This window comes from Anastrepha obliqua, chromosome 2 (genome assembly GCF_027943255.1).
Source record: "Anastrepha obliqua isolate idAnaObli1 chromosome 2, idAnaObli1_1.0, whole genome shotgun sequence".
Classification (NCBI taxonomy): domain Eukaryota; kingdom Metazoa; phylum Arthropoda; class Insecta; order Diptera; family Tephritidae; genus Anastrepha; species Anastrepha obliqua.
Window position 1 is genome coordinate 31187178 of NC_072893.1, and position 23101 is coordinate 31210278.

At 37.1% G+C, this 23101-nt stretch overlaps 1 protein-coding gene across 1 annotated transcript; it reads right to left on the bottom strand.

The window, feature by feature from the left end:
* Positions 1–360: 360 nt before the first annotated feature.
* On the bottom strand, positions 361–22331 carry LOC129237335 (cytokine receptor-like). Its single transcript, XM_054872010.1, has 12 exons — positions 21939–22331; positions 16992–17074; positions 16725–16873; positions 16545–16656; positions 16317–16447; positions 13212–13386; positions 9663–10128; positions 8901–9204; positions 5161–5614; positions 4765–4876; positions 2231–2445; positions 361–2170 (listed from the first exon to the last, which is right to left on the bottom strand). The coding sequence occupies exons 1-12, from the start codon at positions 21941–21943 to the stop codon at positions 1020–1022; spliced, it is 3357 nt and encodes a 1118-aa protein (XP_054727985.1). The 5' UTR covers positions 21944–22331; the 3' UTR covers positions 361–1019.
* Positions 22332–23101: the final 770 nt, after the last annotated feature.

Consider the following 23101-nt stretch of genomic DNA (forward strand, 5'->3'; position numbering starts at 1 on the left):
CCATTTTTTTTAAATTCATATAGAAATTATGACATTAATAAACAAAAACCTGTTTGGTAGGAAAATTCGCCGCAAAATTCATTTTTTTTAAGCATTTTATTACGCGAATTTTTTCCCCCATTTTTTTTTAATTCATATAGAAATTATGACATTAATATACAAAAAAAATTTGGGTTTTTGTATTCCGTTCACTGACGCGATGCTACAATGCCCACCTATTGAGCAGCCCCGCTGCGACCTTCCTATTAGAATTGAGTGTACATCCGCCATTTTATATGATTAAAATAAAAAAAAAATAAAAAAAAATTGTATTATTTTAATGTATAAATAAACTGTATGCCAATTTTGAAACAAATATATTGACTTCTTCATTTTAAATAATTTCGATGAAAATCAGGGAAAATATGGCCGTTTACAGGTATCTGTCCCCTTAAATTTATCGAATTCAACTGTTTATGACCACCTGAAAGGCCTGGGTTTAAGATTGTCTTTCATTTGCACCACAAAAAAATGAAGTTACTTTCCGAACAACCTAATAGCTTTTGGTGAATTTTTGTTTTAATTTTTTTTTTTTGTTTTTTTTTTTTTGCTGCTACGAGTTTACAATCACGCCTTTGTACATTTTGGTGACGTTATGTAGATTCTACATATTTATAAATACTGCAAATGTCAGCGGTTTGATACACAAACTCACCTCTCTCTCTCTCCACTATTCGTGTTACAATCGCTATTCGCTGCTATTTAAAGCTATAATAAATATTTACTAATACCAGTGATGTGTAGTAAAATGTGACTTATTGGCCGCACCTTTTGGGTGCGCGTATGCTACTTGGAAACAAATTAATAAATACGTTACATAACAATCATTAAAAACTAAATTGTTAAATGCTGTAGCAAATAAAAAAAAATCAACAACAATTTTCTCTTTTGTATATCCTGTTAACTTTTCGCTTCTTACGCATTTAAGGACACTTGTGTACTGCGCACCTCATCCACCTACACCTGCTGACACCTCAATTCTACCGCGCAGTAGGCAAATAAATTGTGCTATTTACATTTGCTGCCGCATTGCGCCCAGTATGCGCTTCTTGTTGTGGCCAATTAAATGCCTGTCTACTATTTGGATGCACATAGCCGTCGTCTTCGGCGCCCATTGGCCAATTGATAGTGAAGGGTTTTTCGGTCGCACTTGGCTGTAGTATTGCACCCGGGCGCACATAACCATTTTCCATTTCATTTGAATGCAACATATTGGCGGTGCTCTGTTTCATTTCAGTACTTGTGATGGGTGCCTTCATGATCACATAACCGCCCGTTTCGGGTACAGTTTCCAGTAATTGTGCATTGGATAATGTCATTGGATCTTGAATGCAATAGTCGTCAGCAGCACTGTCAGTAGTGCTGTCGTAATAACTACTCTTTGTAGTAGGCCATGAACGCGCACTGCTGTCGTTCGAGCAATCCGAATCCTTGGAAATGCTTGGCAGCAAGCGTCCATTTTCACTGTTGTACTGTTGTTTTATAATACGTTCCACATCATTTTCCCTTAGTTTGTTGTCATTGCGATTGACTAAATCATTCAAGGGATCAGGTATCTTACAATTAATGGATGCCATTTCATGGCATCTTTTGTATACAAGCAGACCGCCAATTATCATTAGCGAAGAGCCCAGTATGGACACGAATATAGTGAGCCAAATTTTGCCATCAGCTCTTGCCGTTGTGCCACACACATAATTGAATACGATCACTTCCACCGATCTATATTCTATATATTCACTTTTGCCTGCACCTGCCTGCAATGGTGCAGTTGACGCAGCCTCTATGCAGCCCAACTCTTCTTTGCCAGAAGTAACATAATTATCATGCAAGTGACTATTGTTATCAATATGTATGAGATTGGGATCGATTTCATTGACAAAAGCAACATTTACGCCACGCACACCGATCGTATACTTGAAATCATTATTATAGCAACTTGGCTTTCGTATCGTGCACTTCATGCTATTTTTTATGCGCGAAATATGACGGCTTTCCACACGCTCCCTTAGTTTGGTCTCTACGATTACTTCGTAGTAGTCCACGCGCCCCGAAGGCACTTCAGGCGGCTGCCAATGAATTACAATATCGCCTGAATCATCGAACTTTGTGTTTGATGGACTTGAAGGCACTGAAAACAGATTTTGTTAGCAATTTTTTACACACTAGCATGAACTGCATTTGAACATACCTCCGATTAGAGTTTGCACATGCAAACAATTGCTGGGTAATGACTCGGCCACAGTGAACGCTTTCACGCAGATGGTGTAATTGGTGAAACTACTCAAGTTGGCCAAAGTGTAGAAAATATGTTCACTGCCGTAGCGTCCACTTTTCTTACTGCTTTCAAAGCAATTCGAGCCGATTGTATTACTGCACTTTATAATGTGACTCTCTCGGTTATAACTAAGATGAGAACAAAAAAACTTAATATTATATTTCTACTCACAATGAAAACTAAAAATGTCTCACAAGAAGCGTTTGCACATACAGTCAGCGTCAAAAGGAAGTGCACAACACATATTCATGAGTTTTGACTATTTTTATTTTTTTGTTTTGCAATTTCAATTATTTTTTTATAAAAATATAATTCATACTACAACAAAAACTATATAAAGCAGCGTTTCAAACTTTGTATAAAATTTGTAAAAATTCGGCAGATTTTCATCAAATTTTTTAGAAAAATTTCGGGTATGCAGTTTTTGTAGATCATTGAATTTTAGTATAAATCAAGTACACCCAGGTTGGCAAAGTGATAGACAATTTTTTCTAATAGCGGTCGCCCCTCGACAGGCAATGGCGAACCTCCTGGTGTTTTTCCGCCATGAAGAAGCTTCTCATAAAACCCATTTCCCGCTCGGAGTCGGCTTAAAACTATAGGTCCGCCATTTGTGAAACAACATAAACACGCACGCCAGAAATAGGAGGAGGAGCTCGGCAAAACAACTAACAGAAGTGTACGCGAGAATTATTATTATTTTATTTTTTTTTTTTTAATACACCACAGTCAAGCCGCATTCAAGGCTCTGACGACGTCACGGTGCAGATCCAAACTAGTCAACTCCTGTAAGAAAAAAATCTAATCTCTTGAGTGTACAGGTAACATTTCTCTGATCTGGGTTCCAAGACATAGTAACATAGTGGGAAATGAAATTGTTGATGAGCTTGCCAGGAAGGGTCGATTGAATTGGTCTCAGAGACCTCCAACTCGGTCATCGGCATCCCCCTGACAGTTGTTAAAGGGGAACTGTACAAATTATTTCACAGGAAAGCACAGACAAGATGGAGCTCTATTTTTCCATGTGCTATTTTGAAAACCCTTTGGCCCCACTACAATAAACGGAGGACTCAGAAAGTCCTGGGAACTCCAGCTGCGTTTACCAGTCATTGGAGGATCGGCACACACGCGGAACTAAGCCAGGTTTACCATTTAACCGCCATTGCAGAAGCTGAGGGTACCTTTCAGAAAAGGTCGCTCTCTATAAATGTCTGGGTTTAGCAGCCAGACGACTAAGGTCACTGGATGCTCCTTTCTTCGACAGCCTAGGGCGGTGCTCCAACTTAAATGCCATCAATCTTCTCCTTTACATTAGCAGCTCTGACTGGCTATAGATATCGGCCCGTTGGAGGTCTCATAATGGTATCGAAACGGTGCTTTAGTACTACTTGGGTAGTGCCAAAGTGGTAGTTCAAACATTTCACCTGCCTACCATAATAAAGGGCAAGTTTCAAGTGGTTCAAAAATCGCGTTGAATTTTAACAAATATTTTATTGCCGACGGTTTTAGGTGTTTACTTCCACAACAAAAAAAATTGGAGTATGCGTTAACCCTCCGTTGGGCAGCCGGGTCTGGCCAGACTGCCCTTTTCGATTTTGGACGTGAATTTGCCATATTTCTATTATAGCTAACCACGTGAGCTTCCTAAAATTTAATTTTCTATCGATTTATGGATATAACCTTTTAAAAAGGAACCTCGAACAGGACGAAAAAAAGCCAGACCCGGATGCCCAACCGAAGGTTTCAAAAAAGGTGTCCAACAGAGGGTAAAATGTTGAAAATACACAAGACTGCGATCGAAAAAAAAATCTCAAAAATCAATGTGATTTTTTTTTTATATTTTGAAACTTTGCTTTAAAGGCTTTTCCAATAACAGGTGTTATTTTGAATAGGATTGCGCTATCGAGAGATGATTAACGATTTTTTATGGCCGGAATTGGATGGTATTGAACTGGGCAACGTTTATTTGCAACAAGACGGCGCTACGTACCACACAAGCAACGAAACCATTGATCTTTTGCGCGAAAAGTTTCCGGACCGTGTTATCTCTCGAAGAGGTAGTCACAAGTGGCCTCCGAGAGCTTGTGATTTAACACCTTGTGACTTTTTTCTTTGGGGCAACGTGAAAGGGAAGGTCTACGCCAACAGCCCAGGGTCGATTCAACACCTCAAAGATGGAATTCGTGAGGCTAACGAGGACATAGGGTAGCCACTTTGCAATTCGGTTATGGAAAATTTCATGAAAAGGATATTGTGGCGTAAGCGTGGTATTAAAGGCATACCTTCGTCTTTAAAAAAACAAAAAATTGGAATTACAAAATACAAATATCTATAAGAAAAAAATAGTCAAAACTTTTTTCAATAAATGGTGTACGCTTTCTTTTGACGCTGACTGTATGTGCGAGTGTAAAATACTCGCATAGCGAAAATTGCCATAATAAACTTACACAATAACATAATATCGTATCTTGCCATTTGCCTTGTGCGGGGAGATCCATTCCAGCGATACCGACTGACTTGTAATGCCGCCGTAAGTTAGATTTCGTGGTGGAGTAGGCGCTGCAAAATATTTTAAAATAAATTCAATATTCACAATGCATCACGAATTTATTGGTTAAGTAATTGCAAGGCGAATCTATTAAAGGTGGTAGCGGAAAATCAGCTGATTTGTTTTTTCGTGTCCATGTGGCTGTCAGCACAGAATGAAACAAGGCGAATTCATTATTTGTTTTCTAATTTGCCAACACTTCGCTTGAGCAATCAAACGCAGAAAAAATTGTTGTTGGCCTAGTGCCACCACCTTTAATGAACGCGCCTTGGTAATCTTGGTTATTGCTACATACCGGCTTCCTGTGTGTGAAATGTTAGCGCATCGCTTACTGGACCAGACTGCACATCCGAATACATATACATTCCCATTTTATACGCAGTGTCAGGTTCTAAATTAGTGATCTCATGTTTGTTATCGCTTTTGTCAACATTAATGATAACTTTCGTATCCAAACACTTGAACTTCGTTGCGGATTTTACTCTGCAATAGGTCAGTGTGTAGCCCTTGATGAGCGATGCGCATACCCGCTCTGAACTCCAGCGTACTACTATAGAATATGCATTTTTTTCCACAATTTCTGGTTCCAATTTTTCTAGGTCATTTGAAACATCTGCAGTACATTTTGCCCAATGCATGCCCGTGAAAAAATCTGGGTAGTTGGCCGCTACAGCTAAAACCAGCGGTTGACTTTGTTGAATGGTGAAGTTGCGTGCCTCTTTATTTAATTGTTTGAATCCGATTATATTCTAAAATGAAAAGGTAATTCTGATAAATATAAGGTGCGTACAACGAGGAGTCAGTAATTTGTCATTTAGATGAATTTAGTATTATATTTATTATCGATATTTCACTACGACTTAATTCGTTCATTTGTGTGAAATTTATTGTTATAATAGCAAAAAATTTTTGAAAAATCCTGCTGATGTGAAAGTAGGTAGGTGGCAGGTGAAATGGTTGAAATGCCAGTCTGGCTCTCCTCAAGTAGCACTGAAGCGCCGTTTTGATTTTTGCGATTATGAGATTTCCAACAGTCAGATATCTACAGCCTGCCAGAGCTGTTGATGTAAATTGGAGCAGCGCCTCACATTGTCGAAGAAAGGAGCTCCCAGTCACCTTAATCGTCTAGCTGCCAAACCCGGACATTTACAGAGAAAGTGTTCAACAGTCTCCTTCTCTGAAAGATCCCCACAGCTTCCGCAATGGGGGTTAAATGACAACCTTCGCTTTTCTGCGTGTGTGCCGATCGTCCAGTGACCGGTAAACACAGCTACGAGCTTGGAAATTGAATGGCGAGGAGTCCAAAGAACTTTCTGCGTCCTCCGTATATTTTACTGGGCATAGCATACGAAGAAATGGAGCTACCACATCTTTTCTGCGCTTTCCTGTGAAATAATTTGTATAAGCTGAAGGTGCGGGTCTGCTTATTAGCCGGAGCAAAGTGAAGGCCACCAACATCAACTCGCTTCGTACAACAAACTTCGCACTAGACAATCGTGCAGGAGAAAACGGCAATTGTTTACTTTCCTTGGCAACCAAATAACACCTGACGACGGGGCTACGACAGATAGGCAACACCCAATCGTTAGGGAAAAGTACGCTTCCGCGAATTTAAATACGTAAAGTTTGGAATTCGAACCAACTGACAAGAAAAACTAAGCTTCGTCTTTTCAATACTAATCTTAAATTCGTTCCGCTCTATGGCAGTGAAACTTTGCACCGAATCCCACGAATTAACAAACAAAACACAAATTCTTGTGAACAGCTGTCTTCGCTTAATTTTACGTATCTGGTGACCCTAAAAGTTGATCTCAAATACGGATCTACTAAATCAATGTAACCAAAGACAGATAAATATTGAGATTCAGTAAATAAAATGGCGCTAGATAGAGCATACTCTGTGCGAACCAGCGCACAAAGTCAACAGAGCTGCTTTAGACTGGAATCCACAGGGAACACGAAATAGAGGACGTCCAAGAGGCTCATGGCGACGTAGCAACATAGACGTATAGACGAAAACCTGGCATTGGCACAGGTTCGGGCAAAAGCTGAAAACCGAAATCAATGGAACTTATTTGTCCTGGCACTATGCGCCCAGTGATCGGCGCAATAGCAATTAATCCTCATTATAATATACATACATACAGTAGAAACCTTTGTTGCTACCGCTGCTAAGCAATTATTTGTTAAATAATCCAGCACGTTACAAATTAAAACACAAATTAATAAATATTGTAAATATAAAAAAATAAAAGTAAAAAAAAATTAGTATAAAAAAATAAAAATTAAAAAAATTATAATATATAAAAAAAATATTAAAAATAAAATAATAAATACAAAAAAGACTAAATAAATAAATAAATAGGTAAAAAGCGGTTGTCTGTAAAGTCGGTTTACTGACGATAGTTTAACGTGACAACGTCATAAGAAAATACTGATGGAATGGTTGCATTTTTCAAAAGAAAATTTTAATTTTATTTGCTTGATAGATATTTTGTATGGATATAGAAGAGGAGCTAAATGGAATCGCAATGGAATTGCGCATGAGCAAGATAACGATGCATTTTTTGGTGCGTGCAGCTGGCTACATCGAATTATAAGACGTTATCACGTCAAAATAAAATAAATAAATATATAAAAAATTAATTAATTAATTTCAAAGAATTAAACAAAAAAGAAAAATTAAATAAAAAGTTATTAAAAAATAAATAAAAACATAAATAAAAAAAATAACTACATAAATATAGAAAATAATAACAAAAAAAAATTAAAAAAAGAAAATGAAAAATACAAAATTCAAAAATAAAAAATAAAATAATAAAACAAAAAAATACATAAATATATAAAAAATCAATTAATTAATTTCAAAGAATTAAAAAAAAATAATTAAATAAAAAGTTATTTAAAAATAAATAAAAACATAGATAAAAAATTAATATTGTACAATAAATAAAAAAATTAACTACAATAAATATAAAAAAATAGCAAAAAAAGAAAATAAAAAATTTAAAAAAGAAAATAAAAACTAAAAAATTAAAAAAAATAAGAATAATAAATACACAAAACACATAAATAGATAAAACAAAAAAAAAAACATAAAATAATTAATAAATAAATTAATTTCAAAGAGCTAAATTAAAAGTAATTAAAAAATAAATCAAAACATAGATAACAAAAAATAATTATATAAATATAAAAAAAAATAACAAAACTAAAAAAAATTAAAAATAATAACAATAATAAATACACAAAACATAAATAGATAAAACAAAAAAATACATAAATAAATAAAAACTAATAATTAATTTAATAAATAAATAGAATAATTAAAAAATAAATAAAAACATAGATAAAAAAAATTAACTATATAAATATAAAAAAATAAAAAATAGCAAAAAAAATTAAAAAAGAAAATAAAAAATTTAAAATAAGATAGATAAAACAAAAAAAAAGTACATAAGTAAATAAAGAATTAATTAATCAATTAATTAAAAAACAAAATTACATAAAAAATTAATTAATTAATTAAAAAACAAAATTACATAAATAAATAAATAAATAAATAAAAAATATCTAAAAAAATAAATAAACTATTGTAAAAAAAAAAATATAATAAAAAATAAATTTAAAAAAATAAATTAAAAAATTAATAAATAAAATAAAAATTTTAAAAACATTAAAATTTAAGTGGTTTTCGATTTCAAAATTTATGATGTGAGGTTATTCCTAAATGAGTTATCAGCAGCCAAAAGGGAAATTTTCAAATGCCGTTCTCTAGAAAACTTGAACCAATCTGACAACACGTCAGTAAATATAGAAGGTATCAATTAAATAAGATTACCCCTCAAAACTTTTGCCCAAATTTTGAGCTTGGGGGAGCCTACTCGACTAAGGTGGACGCAAAATAATCATTAACCCAATAATACACGAGATATTAAAAGCATGAAGAAGAATATATCCCATAAATTCAGTATCCCAACTCAAATTTTAGGGAAAACAATTAAATTGAAGTTAAAGCAACCAGCATTTACTTACGTGACACTCATTGGAGGCGACACTTTTGGGCTTACACCAAAAAACCGTATAACTCTCCACGATCGCAGAATCTTCCGGTGCGTTCCACAGTAGAGTATAAGCCTGTTGCAACGCATGATAGACATTTCGTATGCCAAGCGGTGTTCTGTTGTCATAGTTCCTCGGGAGTGAAGGCACACGTATTCGACTACTACTCAATGATACGCCCATTTCATTGCTGTTCCAGATTTGAAATTCGTAACTGTACGCACTGTTCCATGAAAAAGCCACGGTGGACACATGTATATGCCGAGGTGGTTGGTTTCTAGAAAATATAGGAAAATTCATTTATGTATGTGCTTTTTTTCGATAATGCATAGCGTATTTTAATAAGCCTTTGCCTTAAAGCAACGTGTGGGCGACGTGATCCCACTTAAAATAATAATAAATAATTGGCGCACACGCTTTTGTTAGGTGTTTGGCCGAGCTCCTCCTGCGAACAGCAAATCTTTTTCTATGAGGAGCCGTTTCATGGCTAAAATACACTAGAAGGTTTGCCATTGTCCGACGAGGGGCCACCGCTATTAGAAAAAACGGCCGCCTACTTCCTCATATTAAACACGTGATGAATTTCTCAGGCCGAAAGTGTAAGACTCGCATCAAATACAAGATTGTTTTTACACGCGAGAAAATCTTTCATCGAAAGTGGCACTCGCAATCGTCGCTCGATTCATAAGGCAAGGCGTTAAGAAATAAATGCATATATAACAAAACCACACTTACACTGCAACACCATTTTCCTTTGTCTGCCTCACAATGTAATGAAAATTTGAACCATTTCGATGATATTCCGGTGTGGGATGCCAAAACAAGCGGAGATGTGTCGCATTCAAATAAAAACTGCTCACGTCAACCGCTGGCGGCACCTCTGGCGCAGAGGGCAACGTTTGAAAGACAACACTATAAGGATCGCTCCACGTTGCGGCGGGCATTCGCATCTTTATTCGCAAACTAACATTGTATCGATAATAGGCGTAGGGCAAATTGTCAATGGGCAGGTGAAATATTGAATGATTATTGCATTTGTTGCAAGTGTAAGTTTTCCAATTTTCGTAATGTGGCGAGTGTAAATGAACTTCCATTTGTAGTCGGTTCAGTTTGTATGAAGAGTAACGTTCCATTTCCCACGTCAGCACACAACTATGTATCGAGATCTTACCAGCGTTAAAGTCGCTAATCGCCGGTTTCACTGAAATTGGAACACACACAAATATGTACATGAAAATAAATCTTTAAGAGTGATATTTAAAAGTCCATTGTACTAATCCAAATACAAGTTTATTTATACGTATGGCAAGCACTGAAATGCGGTAGCTGTGTGAGCACTCCAGAAACAGTTCAAGGTTGGGTTAGGCTAGCCAGGTTGCTTGTCTAAGAGAATACACTTAGTGGGCCTAAGAACCGTTGTGATAACTGCATTTGATTTCCATGGCTTAAAGCATTTCGATCTTTTTTAAGAAGGCGACTAGTCCCCCCTGTGACATATTTTGCAAATTTCCCAAGAATTTAAAAAAAATAATCGCCATGATACTTGGCAGGTCTTCTTTGAAGTGCAGGACATTCACAGAGCAGGTGTAGTAACGACTAAATTTCTTCTTCATCTCCACAACTCCTACGAAAACCTTTGCGAGGTACATCCATTCGTTATACTGGCTAGGGTGTCAATAGTGCAGTGACGCGTTATATTAACTGTGAGGACGCAGTTAGTTGATCTGTTGCATCCAATCAAGTTGTGTCCTTTTAATATTAAGTTTTGGCCAGAGCGCTTTGGAGACCCAGCAGTTAGTAGTCAGACGCCACCTTCTATTGGTTTCCGCGCATACTTTCAAGTCAATCGCAATATACACTTCGTTTAGAGGAATGCTAATGTCCTCCACCACTTGCTGAAGGTCAAGCTCAGAGCCTTTCCTTGCACACTCATCCGCTCTTTCCGCTATTTCCTTCCACTCCAGTGTGGCCGTGGACCCAACAAAGTGCGGTGTTGTGTTGTTGGACAAGCGGCAGCATCGTACTGCATTCTTGAACACATCTTTAGTTGAAACGCGTTGAGGCCAGTGCCGCCATCACTGCTTGACTATCTACAAAAAGAGTAAGGTTTGCTGGACGTAAGTCTACGGTCTTAACGTTTTTGCTACTTTGTCTATAGCGTAGATTTCAGCTTGGAAGACACTACACTAGTCTAGGAGTCTATATATATATATAATACAATTGGCGCGTACATCCTTTTTGGGCGTTTGACCGAGCTCCTCCTCTCATTCGTGGCGTGTGTCTTGTTTCACAAATGGAGAGACCTACAGTTTCAAGCCGACTCCGAGTGGCAGATATTTTTTTATGAGGAGTTTTTTCGTGGCAGAAATACACTTGGAGGTTTGCCATTGCCTGCCGAGGGGCAACCGCTATTAGAAAAACCTTTTTCTTCATTTTGGTGTTTCACCGAGATTCGAACCTACGTTCTCTCTGAATTCTGAATGGTACCCCCCTACCCCATTCGGCTACGGCGGTCTGGGAGACTAAAGAAGCAATTTAAGGATAATTGTTCTGAGTACACTCCCGATCCAGTGCCATTGTCCATCGCCGTCAGTATAAATATGGTGACCCCTATGATCTGATATGACTCTGGTCTGCCAATCTTTCCTTCCTGTCAGGTATTCGTATTTTATAGTCTTTGTTCAGATCTTTCTTGGCAACCAGATAATCTGTTCTCGATGCGTCTTGCAAGTGTTCCAGAGATAGTAGAACTGATGCATTACCGTACATATTTTCTTTTACCCTGCCTGCTGCTTTAATCCCAGAAACACATTTGGCCGATATCCCTTTAACATATATTTCGATGGGTGAAATATGTAGGATCACTTCCAGCGCCACCTGAGGCATCAATCGGATCACACATGTTATTCCTACACAAGCTAATCGTTGGACTTTTATGAGATTCGTCAGATCATATTATGTCTGCACCGCCTCCCACCATACGAAAGCTCCATAGGTCAAAATGGGTCCGATGATCGTATTGTACGCCCAGTGGTTGATATACGGTTTCAGGCGCCATTCTTTGCCAAATGTCTTCTTACAGATTAAAGACGGCATTAAAAGTTTTGTTGTTGTTGTTGTTGTAGCAGTAACTTTACCCTGTCAGTATAGTGTAATCAGCGGTCGTCTTCGTCTAGCTCATCTAACGGTAGGACCAGGAAACTTGCTGTTTCGACAGGTTGGGTCCAGAGGGAGAGCGGTGTTAGATGAGTGGGTTTGATGGGGCATGTGAAAAGGTGGTTAGTGCCGTGCCCGGTGCCTTCACATGCTGGACATATGTATGTTTAGTATGTCGGGGTCGATTCTAGATACGTAGGAGTTTAACCTGCTACAGTATACAGAACGTAATTGTGCCAAGGTTACGCGGAACTCTCGGGGAAATTGAAGCACTTCGTCTGCAATGGGTGGTGGTTGGACTCCGATGACGGCATTCGGGGGTCGGGAGCTTAAGAAGGTGGTAAGAGTCTCCCGATGAATGTCGTTAATTGTCTGTCTGTACACTGTCCGATCCCGTAATTGTCGGTCTGTTTTGTCCTGGATCTCATCCGCGTAGTTAAGGAGGTGCCTCCTGACATGCCTGGGATGTGGCTCAGGCTCAAGCAGGTGTCTGCTTGGGTGGAACCTGCGGTAACATCCTAACAGGAACTGCTTGCTGAGCAATTTATTATACTCTTTCCCAAAAACATAAGGGCCTCGTCATGTAGATGTTGTATTGGGGACATCAGTAGACATCCTGTCGCAGTCCTAATGGCAGCATTTTGGCATGTCTTTAGCTTCGTCCACTGCGAATCACTGGTTTCAGGCGACCAGACAGGCGCAGCATAGTTTAGAACCTGCCGGCCTATTGCCTTCAATGTCAATAGCAACATTTCTCTGTCTTTGCCCAAAGTGCTGCCGGCAATAGCGGTTGAATGCGCAGAGAAGGAGAGCAAACTGTCGAGACAATACAAGCTTTCTTCATGTTTCTTCCGTGTTCCTTTTCCAAGAAAGTTTTGAGTCCAGAATTATAAAACACTATATTCAAGACCTTAGGTGAATAATTCCAAGCCAGAAGGAGTCAGAAACCACGAAAGGTCGCCCAAGCAGTCAGGTAAATAAAATCGTATTCAATAAATAATGCGGATCTTGCGCTTTTTAATAAACCGTAATTTTTTTATTGCCATTTATTTCAAAAAATAAGCTTGTATTTGTATTAACTTTTACTTAAGGACTTAATTATATTTATATTTGTGTGTATGTACTCACCGATCTCCTTGTGATTTATAGTGAAATTCTGATTGAGGGAACCCAACGTATTATTACTTAATAAACGAAAATTGTAATACTCGAAGTTAGGTTTGTAGCTGCCATCGTCCAGTGTGAAATTGCAAGTGGCTCTGTCGCCCTCTTTCACCAACTTTATACAGTTAAGTATATAATTCTGTGAATATATCGTGCGATTATCAGCCGTTCTTCCCTTATGTTTTATGGTTATGTTTGTTTATGTTTTTATTGTTATTGTTATTGTTTTGTTTATGCGGCGTTAGTATTGTTTAGAATTACAATCGAATTGTGTAGGGTAGGTGGTGGTAGTATGTGTGATATCATGCAGTAGTTGCAGTGGGTGTGTTAAAGGTGCAGCGAGCAGTCAATGTTAGTAAAAAAATTATATATGCAAATAAAAGGCATGCAAACCCAAAACGAAAAAAATAAAAAAGTTAATCAAATTATAATAAAAAATGTAAAATAAAAAGTGTAAATATTGAGTGCGCTACAGTAGCCGTATTAAATTTATACAATAAATAACCCTTTCTGGGTGTTTGGCCGAGCTCCTCCTCCTATTTGTGGCGTGCGTCTTGATGTTGTTCCACAAATGGAGGGACCTACAGTGTCAAGCCGACTCCGAACGGCAGATATTTTTATGGGGAGCTTTTTCATGGCAGAAATACACTTGGAGGTGTGCCATTGCCTGCCGAGGGGCGACCGCTATTAGAAAAATGTTTTTCTTACTTTTGGTGTTTCACCGAGATTCGAACCAACGTTCTCTCTGTGAATTCCGAATGGTAATCACGCACCAACCCATTCGGCTACGGCGGCCGAATTGCTGTACATATAAAACGATTAACACCCGCTGAAGATAGATATTGTTGTTTTTGTGGCAATATTATCCAAAAAATTTACTACAATACAATGCTTGGCCGGATATAAATACGAGTCGTATTGCAGCTCCCATGGGAAGAGCATTAGATGATTGTGGTAATAATTATATTAGTTGTTGTTTTTGTTTTTCTTGTAGCAGTTTCCTAAACCCCGCCAGTGCGGTGTAGTCACCGATCGTCATCGTCTAACTCATCTAACGACAGGCCCAATGAACTGCTGTTTCGACAGGTTGGGTCCAGAGGGAGAAGTATGTGAGGTGAGTAGGTTTGAGAGAGCATGTGAATAAGTGCAGTGTGCCTTCACATGCTGAACACATATTGGGTATGTCGTGGTCGATTCTGGATAAGTAGTAGATTAGCCTGCTGCCGTATCCAAAACGTAATTGGGCCAAAGTTACGCGGCCTCACGAGTCAGCTGAAGCTGGTTGGTCCCCGAAAACGGCATTCGGGAATCAAGAGTTTAGGAAGGTGGTAAGAGTCTCGTTTAATATCTGTCTATTTACTGTCCGGTCCAGTAGTTACCGCTGTGTGTTTTTTTGGATCTCGTCAGTGTAGTTGAGGAGATACCTAATAACACCAGAACCGGCCAACCAATTGTTTTAAATGTCGCCAGCAACATATCTTTGTCTTTACCTCAAGTGATATCGGCTAGAGATTGTGCGGTTTTGAACCCTTAAAGAAGAGCAAACTGTCGGAGGTGACGCCCAACATTTATTAAAAAAATTACTCAAAATGATTCTTTTTATTTAGTAAAAAAGTTACTCAAAATCATTGTTTTTGTATGTATAATAGTACAAAAGTACTTCAAAATTATTATTATTTTTAATTAATAAAAAAGTTACTCAAGATCTTTTATTTTTTATTTTGTAAAAAAGTTGCTCAAAATTATTTTTTTTTATTTAGTACAAGCATTACTCAAATTCTTTTTTACTCAATTTTTTTTTTAGTAAAAAAGTTACTCAATATCATTTTTGTTTACTTAGTAAAAATTACTCAAAATCATTTTTTTATTAAGTAAACAAGTTACTCAAAGTCATGTTTTTTTATTTAGTAAAAAAGTTACTTAAAATCATGTTTTTTTTTATTTAGTAAAAAAGTTACTCAAAATCGGTTTATTTTATTAAGTAAAAAAGTTAATCAAAATAATTGTTTTTTTTTTATTTAGCAAAAACGCTACTGAAATTTTTTTTTTATTTAGTAAAATCATTTTTTTTAGTAAACAAAAGTTACTGAATTTCTGTTTTTTTTATTAAGTAAAAAAGTTACTCAAAATCATTTTTGTTTTTTCATTTAGTAAAAAGTAATTTAAAATTACTTAAATTTATTTTAGTTTAAAATTACTTTTTGATTTATAATAGTAAAAAAATTACTCAAAATGATTCTTTTCATTTAGTAAACAAGTTACTCAAAATCATTGTTTTTTTATTTGGTACAAAAGTAATTCAAAATTATTATTTTTATTTAATAAAATAGTTACTCAAGATCTTTTGTTTTTTATTTAGTAAAAAAGTTGCTCAAAATCATTTTTTTTTTTATTTAGTAAAAAAAATACTCAAAATTATTTTTTTTATTTAGTACAAGCATTACTCAAATTCTTTTTTACTCAATTTTTTTTAGTAAAAAAGTTACTCAATATCCATTTTGTTTATTTAGTAAAAATTACTCAAAATCATGTTTTTTTTATTTAGTAAAAAAGTTACTTAAAATCATGTTTTTTTTTTTTATTTAGTAAAAAAGTTACTTAAAATCATGTTTTTTGTTATTTAGTAAAAAAGTTACTCAAAATAATTTTTTTTTTATTTAGTAAAAAAATTACTCAAATAATTTTTTCTTTATTTAGAAAAAAAGTTACTCAAAAATTTTTTTTTTATTTAGTAAAGAAGTAATTCAAAGGAATTCTTTTCTTTTTAGTAAAAAAGTTACTCAAAACCATTTTTTTATTTAATGATGGGATGCCTAATTTTGTGCCACCTTGTATATATGCCTTCACATGTTATAATGTTAATATTGTAAGTTCTACCGCAAGTATTTATTAATTATTACCGGTTACAAAGGGGATGTCCTCTAACCACATTAAACGCAAATAAGTAGATTACAAAAATTAACAAACATACATTTGCATGCTAACGTGCAAATGCATTATAAATAATAAAATAAATAACTATATATGTACATGCATATAGTACATATATTTGTATTTGTTTTAACTTACAGCATTTTGAGTTACATATTTCAAATTGTATGTTGTTGGAACCATATTTGGGGGAATTGTGAAAGCGCATGTCATGTAAATGAAATCGAATGCCTGGCAACTGAAATCTGTAACTTTTGTTGGTTTCGTACCTTAAAGAAAAAGTAATAAAAATACAATTATAAGCAACTCATTTGAATAGCTAATATGTTTGCCGTTTATAGCAATAATTGCACATTATTTGCTTACCCACAATGACGTCAGTGCTCGCAATGGCGTATTGCCCACTTTTGCAAGTGTAAGTTGTGTACTGCTCAATTGCATTTTGTAGTGTGTAAACAATCGTTGTTTCGTTTATAATCTGTGGAATAATAGATTGGTCATTAAACGGCTACTTAAAATGCACAGCATCAAATCTGAAGTATTTACCACAATATTTGTGGGTGTAGCTTTGTGTTTTGGGTCATCCGTCACGAAATACAAAGATGTACTATTTTGTCCACCAAACATTTTCAGATTCATGCGACAAGTGATATTCGCACTGTCTCCAATTTCTATAACAATACTCGGACTAGTATCTAGAAGAAGTTACAAAAATATTAATTAGCAGTTATTAAAGCTCATTTCGCAGCTCATCGCTAAAAGTAAACACATTTCTGTGGAAATTTTTATTTTATTTTTTGCAATTACACTTACCACCTGGCGATTGTGCATTTACTGTTGAGATTATACATTGTGTATACAGGCAATAGAAAGACGCAAATAGTAGACATCTGAAACTATAGAGACATTGTTTTTATCAGTTTTTTAGAGTTAAATTGATAATGAAACATGCGTAACTATTGTGTTGGTATTATTTTAATAATTTAGTTATATAAATTGAAACGTAGAATGCTGGCGGCTTTCAAGATGAAAACGTTAAACCCAGAAGAATTAAACAACACGTGCCGTAATTTATTTGTTTGTGTAAAGAAGTGTTGGTTTATTGGAGTTAGATAAGAATCTCCATACCAAGTCAACTATTTATTTCACAAGCCTGATGGCAATTGTAAAATTAGTGGGAACGTGGCAAATTAAAAATTTCCATATGGCGCAGATAGATACCAAATCTTCATTTTATTCAATCAACAATTTTAGTGAAAAATTCGGAGCTCAGATATGCGTAGATCTGGAAGGCATTTATGTTTCAGTCAAGGTTAAGCCCTTTCAAATGCTGGCCGCAACTGCCCGTAGGTCGGTCATTTGAAAACATCAAATGTGAATGACTCGCTGGCGGGCTTGGGTCGGTTTCTCGTGAATAACTTTAGTAATGTTGGCTTCCAATGCCTCAATCGAAGCTGGTTTATCCACAACGCATTTAGACCTTACATACACCCCACAAACAGAAGTTCAAAAGTGTGATATCAAACGATCTTGGTGACAAATCGAAAGGTCCGAAACAAGAGATAAATTGCTCTTCGAAACGACGACACAGTAAATCCATTGTTTCACGGACTGTATAGCAAGTAACGCCGTTGTTTATGTTGTGGAGAACACGGGCGTTCGCCATTTCCTGTTACATTGGCGCCAGCCTCGTCTTTGAGGAAATATGGGGCGATGATTCCTTGACACGTTGCAGGGGCTTAATCGAATCTCAAAACGGATCCAAACACCAGGAGGAATTGTCGTAAAACACGATATCTCAACCTGATATTTGTTACCGCTTTAAAACGATGATCAAGAGCTGCCACCTTCTAATCCAAGGTATTATGCGTACTCCTCCCATTGGATGATTTGCAGCCAGGAGAAAAATTCGGCTGTAGTTTAACGGCGCCTCCTCAACACCGGACCGAATTGATGAGTAATTTTGGCCCTACCGCGGCAAGAGGTGCTGGCGCGACGGACCTTTGAAATCCCCATATAATTTGAAGACTGCTGAGTTTGCCTTGTCAAGTAGGCGGTCGTCCGAACAAGATGAACATAAATAAAAACAAAACAAAAACAATACCAGTAACAACAACAAAAAGGGCAGAAAGAAGCTGGGCAAAAATCCTCTCGCGGTCCAAATCTCCTCCAAGCTAGCGGCGCGGAAAGGCCCGCAGTTTGACACGAAAAGGGGGAACGATTCATCCCCTATGCACAATGTCACAGTGTACCTGTCAAGGGGCGCAGTCAAGTCTGCGGAATATGCAGTAGGGCTGCTGAAAGCTCAGAACAGCGGCTTGAAAACTGAAGAGTGTTGCGAAGTATTGCTGAAGAGCGTATTCTGAGCAGCGACGTCAAGGATGCAGGGCTCAGGCTTAATCTCTGCATTGACGAGCCGCAAAAAGTACGGGCTACAGACTGAATTGCCGGCTCAGCTCTGCCACCATGAAACCATGGAGGCAGAAGGCTGCCGGGGACAATTGGTTACGGGCGAGGATGGTGATCCTTCAGTAAAAATGGTCTCTACGTCTACCATACCAACTATGATAGAAGCCCCTACTGATGGGGAACCCGGGCAAGTCACTGGGCCGACACAGTCCAGGCTAGTTACTGAACCAGCCCAACCCAGACTACGTTGCTGGGACGCCCGATATCCCCACGACACAAGAACTCCTGGAGGGGATGAACTTAGGTAAGCTCTTAGGCCTGAGTTAGGCCAAACGGGTGTTTTCAATGGATATAATGGCTGTTCTTGAATGACACGGGTTGATTTTCAACCTAAATACGCCAATTTTACTTATTGACGTAGCCATTAAAACAAAAATGAACTTCATCGCTGTACACCATAGGTTGTCCTGAGCGCGCGATGAACACTTTTCACCGAGCGTTGATTTTCGCATTGTTGTTGAGACGTTAGTCTTTCCATGATGAAATGTCAATGAATACTGAAAAAAGTTTTTTATTTAGTTTGACAGTAATCCCGCGTGATCTGTGAAAAACACGCTATTGGAAGAAGGACCTCCAATCTGATCACCCTTTACTTTATTTAAGTAAATAAAAAAATACATTTGTTTGACCTAATAATCCCATAAAAAAATAAGGCTTATGCACAAATGCGTATTGATCTTGCTTTTAATATGCACGGCATTAGAAAATGTAATATTTTGCGCAAAGAAACGCATGTGCATAGGCGCATGTGTATGTGCATAGCTACCCTGCACGACAGCTGCATACTAAATAAGTGCTTATGTTACCATAAGGCGTTATTTTTTAATGTCACAAGTTAATGGAATAATCTTGGACAAGTAAAACGAATTTAGCTTATTTTTCTCTTGGCTTTAATTGGAAATGTGTTGGCAATGCCTCGAGGTCAATATAATATACCCGCCTCTTCTTGGCTATGTTTGGATTGTGCTCACTTGACGATAAAAACGCATGTGAAAACAAGAACAAAGTTATCGGGCAAAATACGCCACTAGTGGGTATGGTTGTATATATATACATATACAGGGTTTGATTGTTGATTGAAAAGTAATGAGCCTTCCCGCGCGGAGCGTCTGCCAAGCGATCAACCGAAAAATGATCGTTGGACCTTCCCCTTCCACTAGAAACCGCTCCCAGTTCGCTGGCAACAGCGGAGCAGTCAACATCGCTCCGCGCGTGAAACCTCTTTTAAAAGCTAAACAAAACGAGTACTGAAACCATTGGGCTACTCAAGGAGGCTTACATTTTACAAAGAAGTGCTCCTTCGGCTGAAAAACTGCGTCGCCCGGGTTCGGCCCAACCTCGTCAACAATTGGACCCTTCATCACGACAATGCGCCGGCGCACACCGCCTTCCTCTGCACCTCTGCATTGGCCAAGATGGGGATTCCGGTGCTTCCCCACCCTCCCTACAGCCCAGACCTGTCCCCTCCGGACTTCTTCCTTGCTCCCGCGCCTGAAAAAAAAGCGGAATGGGAGGCGTTTCGCGATTCAAAAAACTGTGACAGCCGAATTGAAAGCGATTCCGGCGGATGAGTTTTAAAAATGTTTCCAGCAGTGGAAGGACCGCGGTGTATTGACGCTGAAGGGTCCTATTTTGAAGAATATTAGTTGTATAAGCCAAAAGGTTTAATAAAACTGCATAAAAAAATAAGGCTCGTTACTTTTCAATCAAACCATGTATATTTATTTGTCAATTGTTTCATCTAATTGCCCCTAACTAACGCACGGCGAAAATAATACGGCTATGATAATATTGGCTAAGTCCCCCGTACAAAATAAGGAAAAATCGTATGGTGGTGATCAAATAAAACACGCCTATTATCATTCATTACAAAGGTTTTCCCAATAACAGGTGTTACAGGTGAATGGATTGCGCTATCGAGAGATGATTAACGATTTTTTATGGTCGGAATTGGATGGTATTGAACTGGACAACGTTTATTTGCAACAAGACGGCGCTACGTGCCACACAAGCAACGAAGCAATTGATCTTTTACCTGAAAAGTTTCCGGACCGTGTTATCTCTCGAAGAGGTGATCACAATTGGCCACCGAGATCTTGTGATTTAACACCTTGTGACTTTTTTCTATGCGGCCACGTGAAAGGGAAGGTCTACGCCAACAGCCCAGAGTCGATTCAAGACCTCACAGATGGAATTCGTGAGGCTATCGAGGACATAGGGCAGCCATTTTGCAATTCGGTTATGGAAAATTTCATGAAAAGGATATTGTCCTGCAAGCGTGGTCGTGGTGGCCATTAACGGCATACCTTCCTCTTTATAATGAAATAAACATCCGATCATTAATATTAAAAAATAGCATTTTTCTTTGAATATCAAAATAACACCTCTTATTGGAAGCCCCTATAAAAGTGCTTAGCAAACTATTCTCGCCTTAAGATATTATACCCCTTACCTCTATTAGCAATTCGATATAAGCGAAAAATAAATCTACATTGCACTAAAAAGACAAAACAACCATCCATTTTTATGCTTACAATGTCATCACAAACACCTCAGTGTATAAGGTGATCAGCAAATTTCTTGCAGGGTATGTCTACAATTATCTTAAGAAGCGTTCTATGAAGATGCGCATGAAATATCAAACATGTACAAAATCACAACAAAAAAACCCCGCTTCATAAAAAGTGCTTCTCAGAAAAGTTTGTTTTTCAAAAATTGTTATCTTTCTTTGCGTAAAACGTTGCTGATAAATACACCAATACACATGCACATATACAGTAAGTCAATGATTTTTTGCCCCAAAGCAATTAATGCAATACATTTGTACATATGTATATATGTACGTGCTTACATACATATCTACATGTGCGCATACATATATATAAATATTATAAAAATAAATAATTCCACGAACATGAAGAAATCATGGCAGTTTCTTTCAATTCATTAAGTTCCAGAAACCAAATATGGCATTTTTTTGCAATTTGCATATTTCTTTTGAAACCATAAACAAACTGAAAATTGGTGTTTTATGAAAACAAGTTTTACTCATACTAAGCTAGATATTGTTGCCTTTGACCGCGTTCATAACAACGCTGTGGCTCTGTAAACACATCTACATACATATGTATGTGCTTACGTATGTGATTCGTTATCCATTTTTTTGGCTATTTACATTTGACTTATTTCATACATATTCATACGTGCACCTAACTATATACTAAAATATAAGTATGTGCATGTATGTACACATTTCCATGGCGCCCCTTAAATTACCACATCCGTACTCACTTCATTGCTTTGTGGATTTCCTGTGTTAGATATCAGAATTCTTCGAATTGTAAATTGATAAAGAAATATCTCAAATTCTTCGATGAATTAATTTGAAATATGTTTGTATAGAGCACAGGCGATAACAAATCAGAAAGTAAAGGATTTGCACACACAAGAAGGTGCCTCCATTACGACGAAACAGCACTACTTAATTCCTTCCCTTTCGACACACTTATTAATTAGTTATATTCTTCTTTATTTTTTAGGATTTAAAACACTCATTGTAAATTTCTGTTTCTCGTATATCTTTAGAAAGAAGAATGCGGCTTTTAACACGGAAGCGTTACAAACTATATATAAATTAATATAAACATTAAAAGTCCAACTGTCACCTGAACAAAACAATACCGATTAGAGATGGTGGCAGTCGTGTTACTAATTCCGATTGGTTTAATCGCTTGTATTGCGATTGCGCGGTATACCGCGTCGCCTACCTGCTACACGCATAGTTGCCACTTAATGCTTTGAGCACTAGATTTAGGGTTTTCTTCTGAACTCGAATGGTGCTCACATTCACCAACGCAAACGTACGCTCGTACGCCCATATCAGTTGACAACGATACTACGGTACGAAACGCTGATGAGAATTGATTTACATGGGGCTCCCATTAGTTACATTAGTTACGTGTCAGCTGATACGGGCATACGTTTACGTTGGTGAGTGTGAGCACCAAAAAACACAATGAATAGGCATTTCCCGTAGACAGTTAAATAGACGAAATAATCTGAAGCATTTATTTATAATTGACGATTTTTGGTTCAAATTCAGACGAACGAGAATAAACACTCCGCTGGTCTGAATCCACTTGAAAATGTGAGAAAATTCGACAATTCGACTCTTGTCATACATAAATGCATAAAAATGTATTATTTCAAAGATATGGAAATATTTTTAAAATCAAAATTTATAACCGTTGGTCTGGTCTTTCAGTAAATGCATTAGGTTAGGTTAACCTAGTTGACTTCTAATCAGACCGCATAGACCGGTTCAGTCCATAGCGATACCTGATGTAATTCATGAGTTATGTGTTTTGTGCTTTGAAGTAAATGTATTGGTCCACATTGAAAACGGCTTCAAAGGAGATATATAGGGTTGTTTAATAGGTGCGCTTCAACTTTTT

What these genes read in the sequence shown, in the direction of transcription:
- LOC129237335 (XM_054872010.1), bottom strand. An exon ending in CTACACCCACAAATATTGTG is followed by an intron (nt 16,657 to 16,724) that starts GTAAATACTTCA and finishes ATTATTCCACAG; the next exon opens with ATTATAAACGAAACAACGAT. An exon ending in GAGCACTGACGTCATTGTGG is followed by an intron (nt 16,448 to 16,544) that starts GTAAGCAAATAA and finishes TTTTTCTTTAAG; the next exon opens with GTACGAAACCAACAAAAGTT.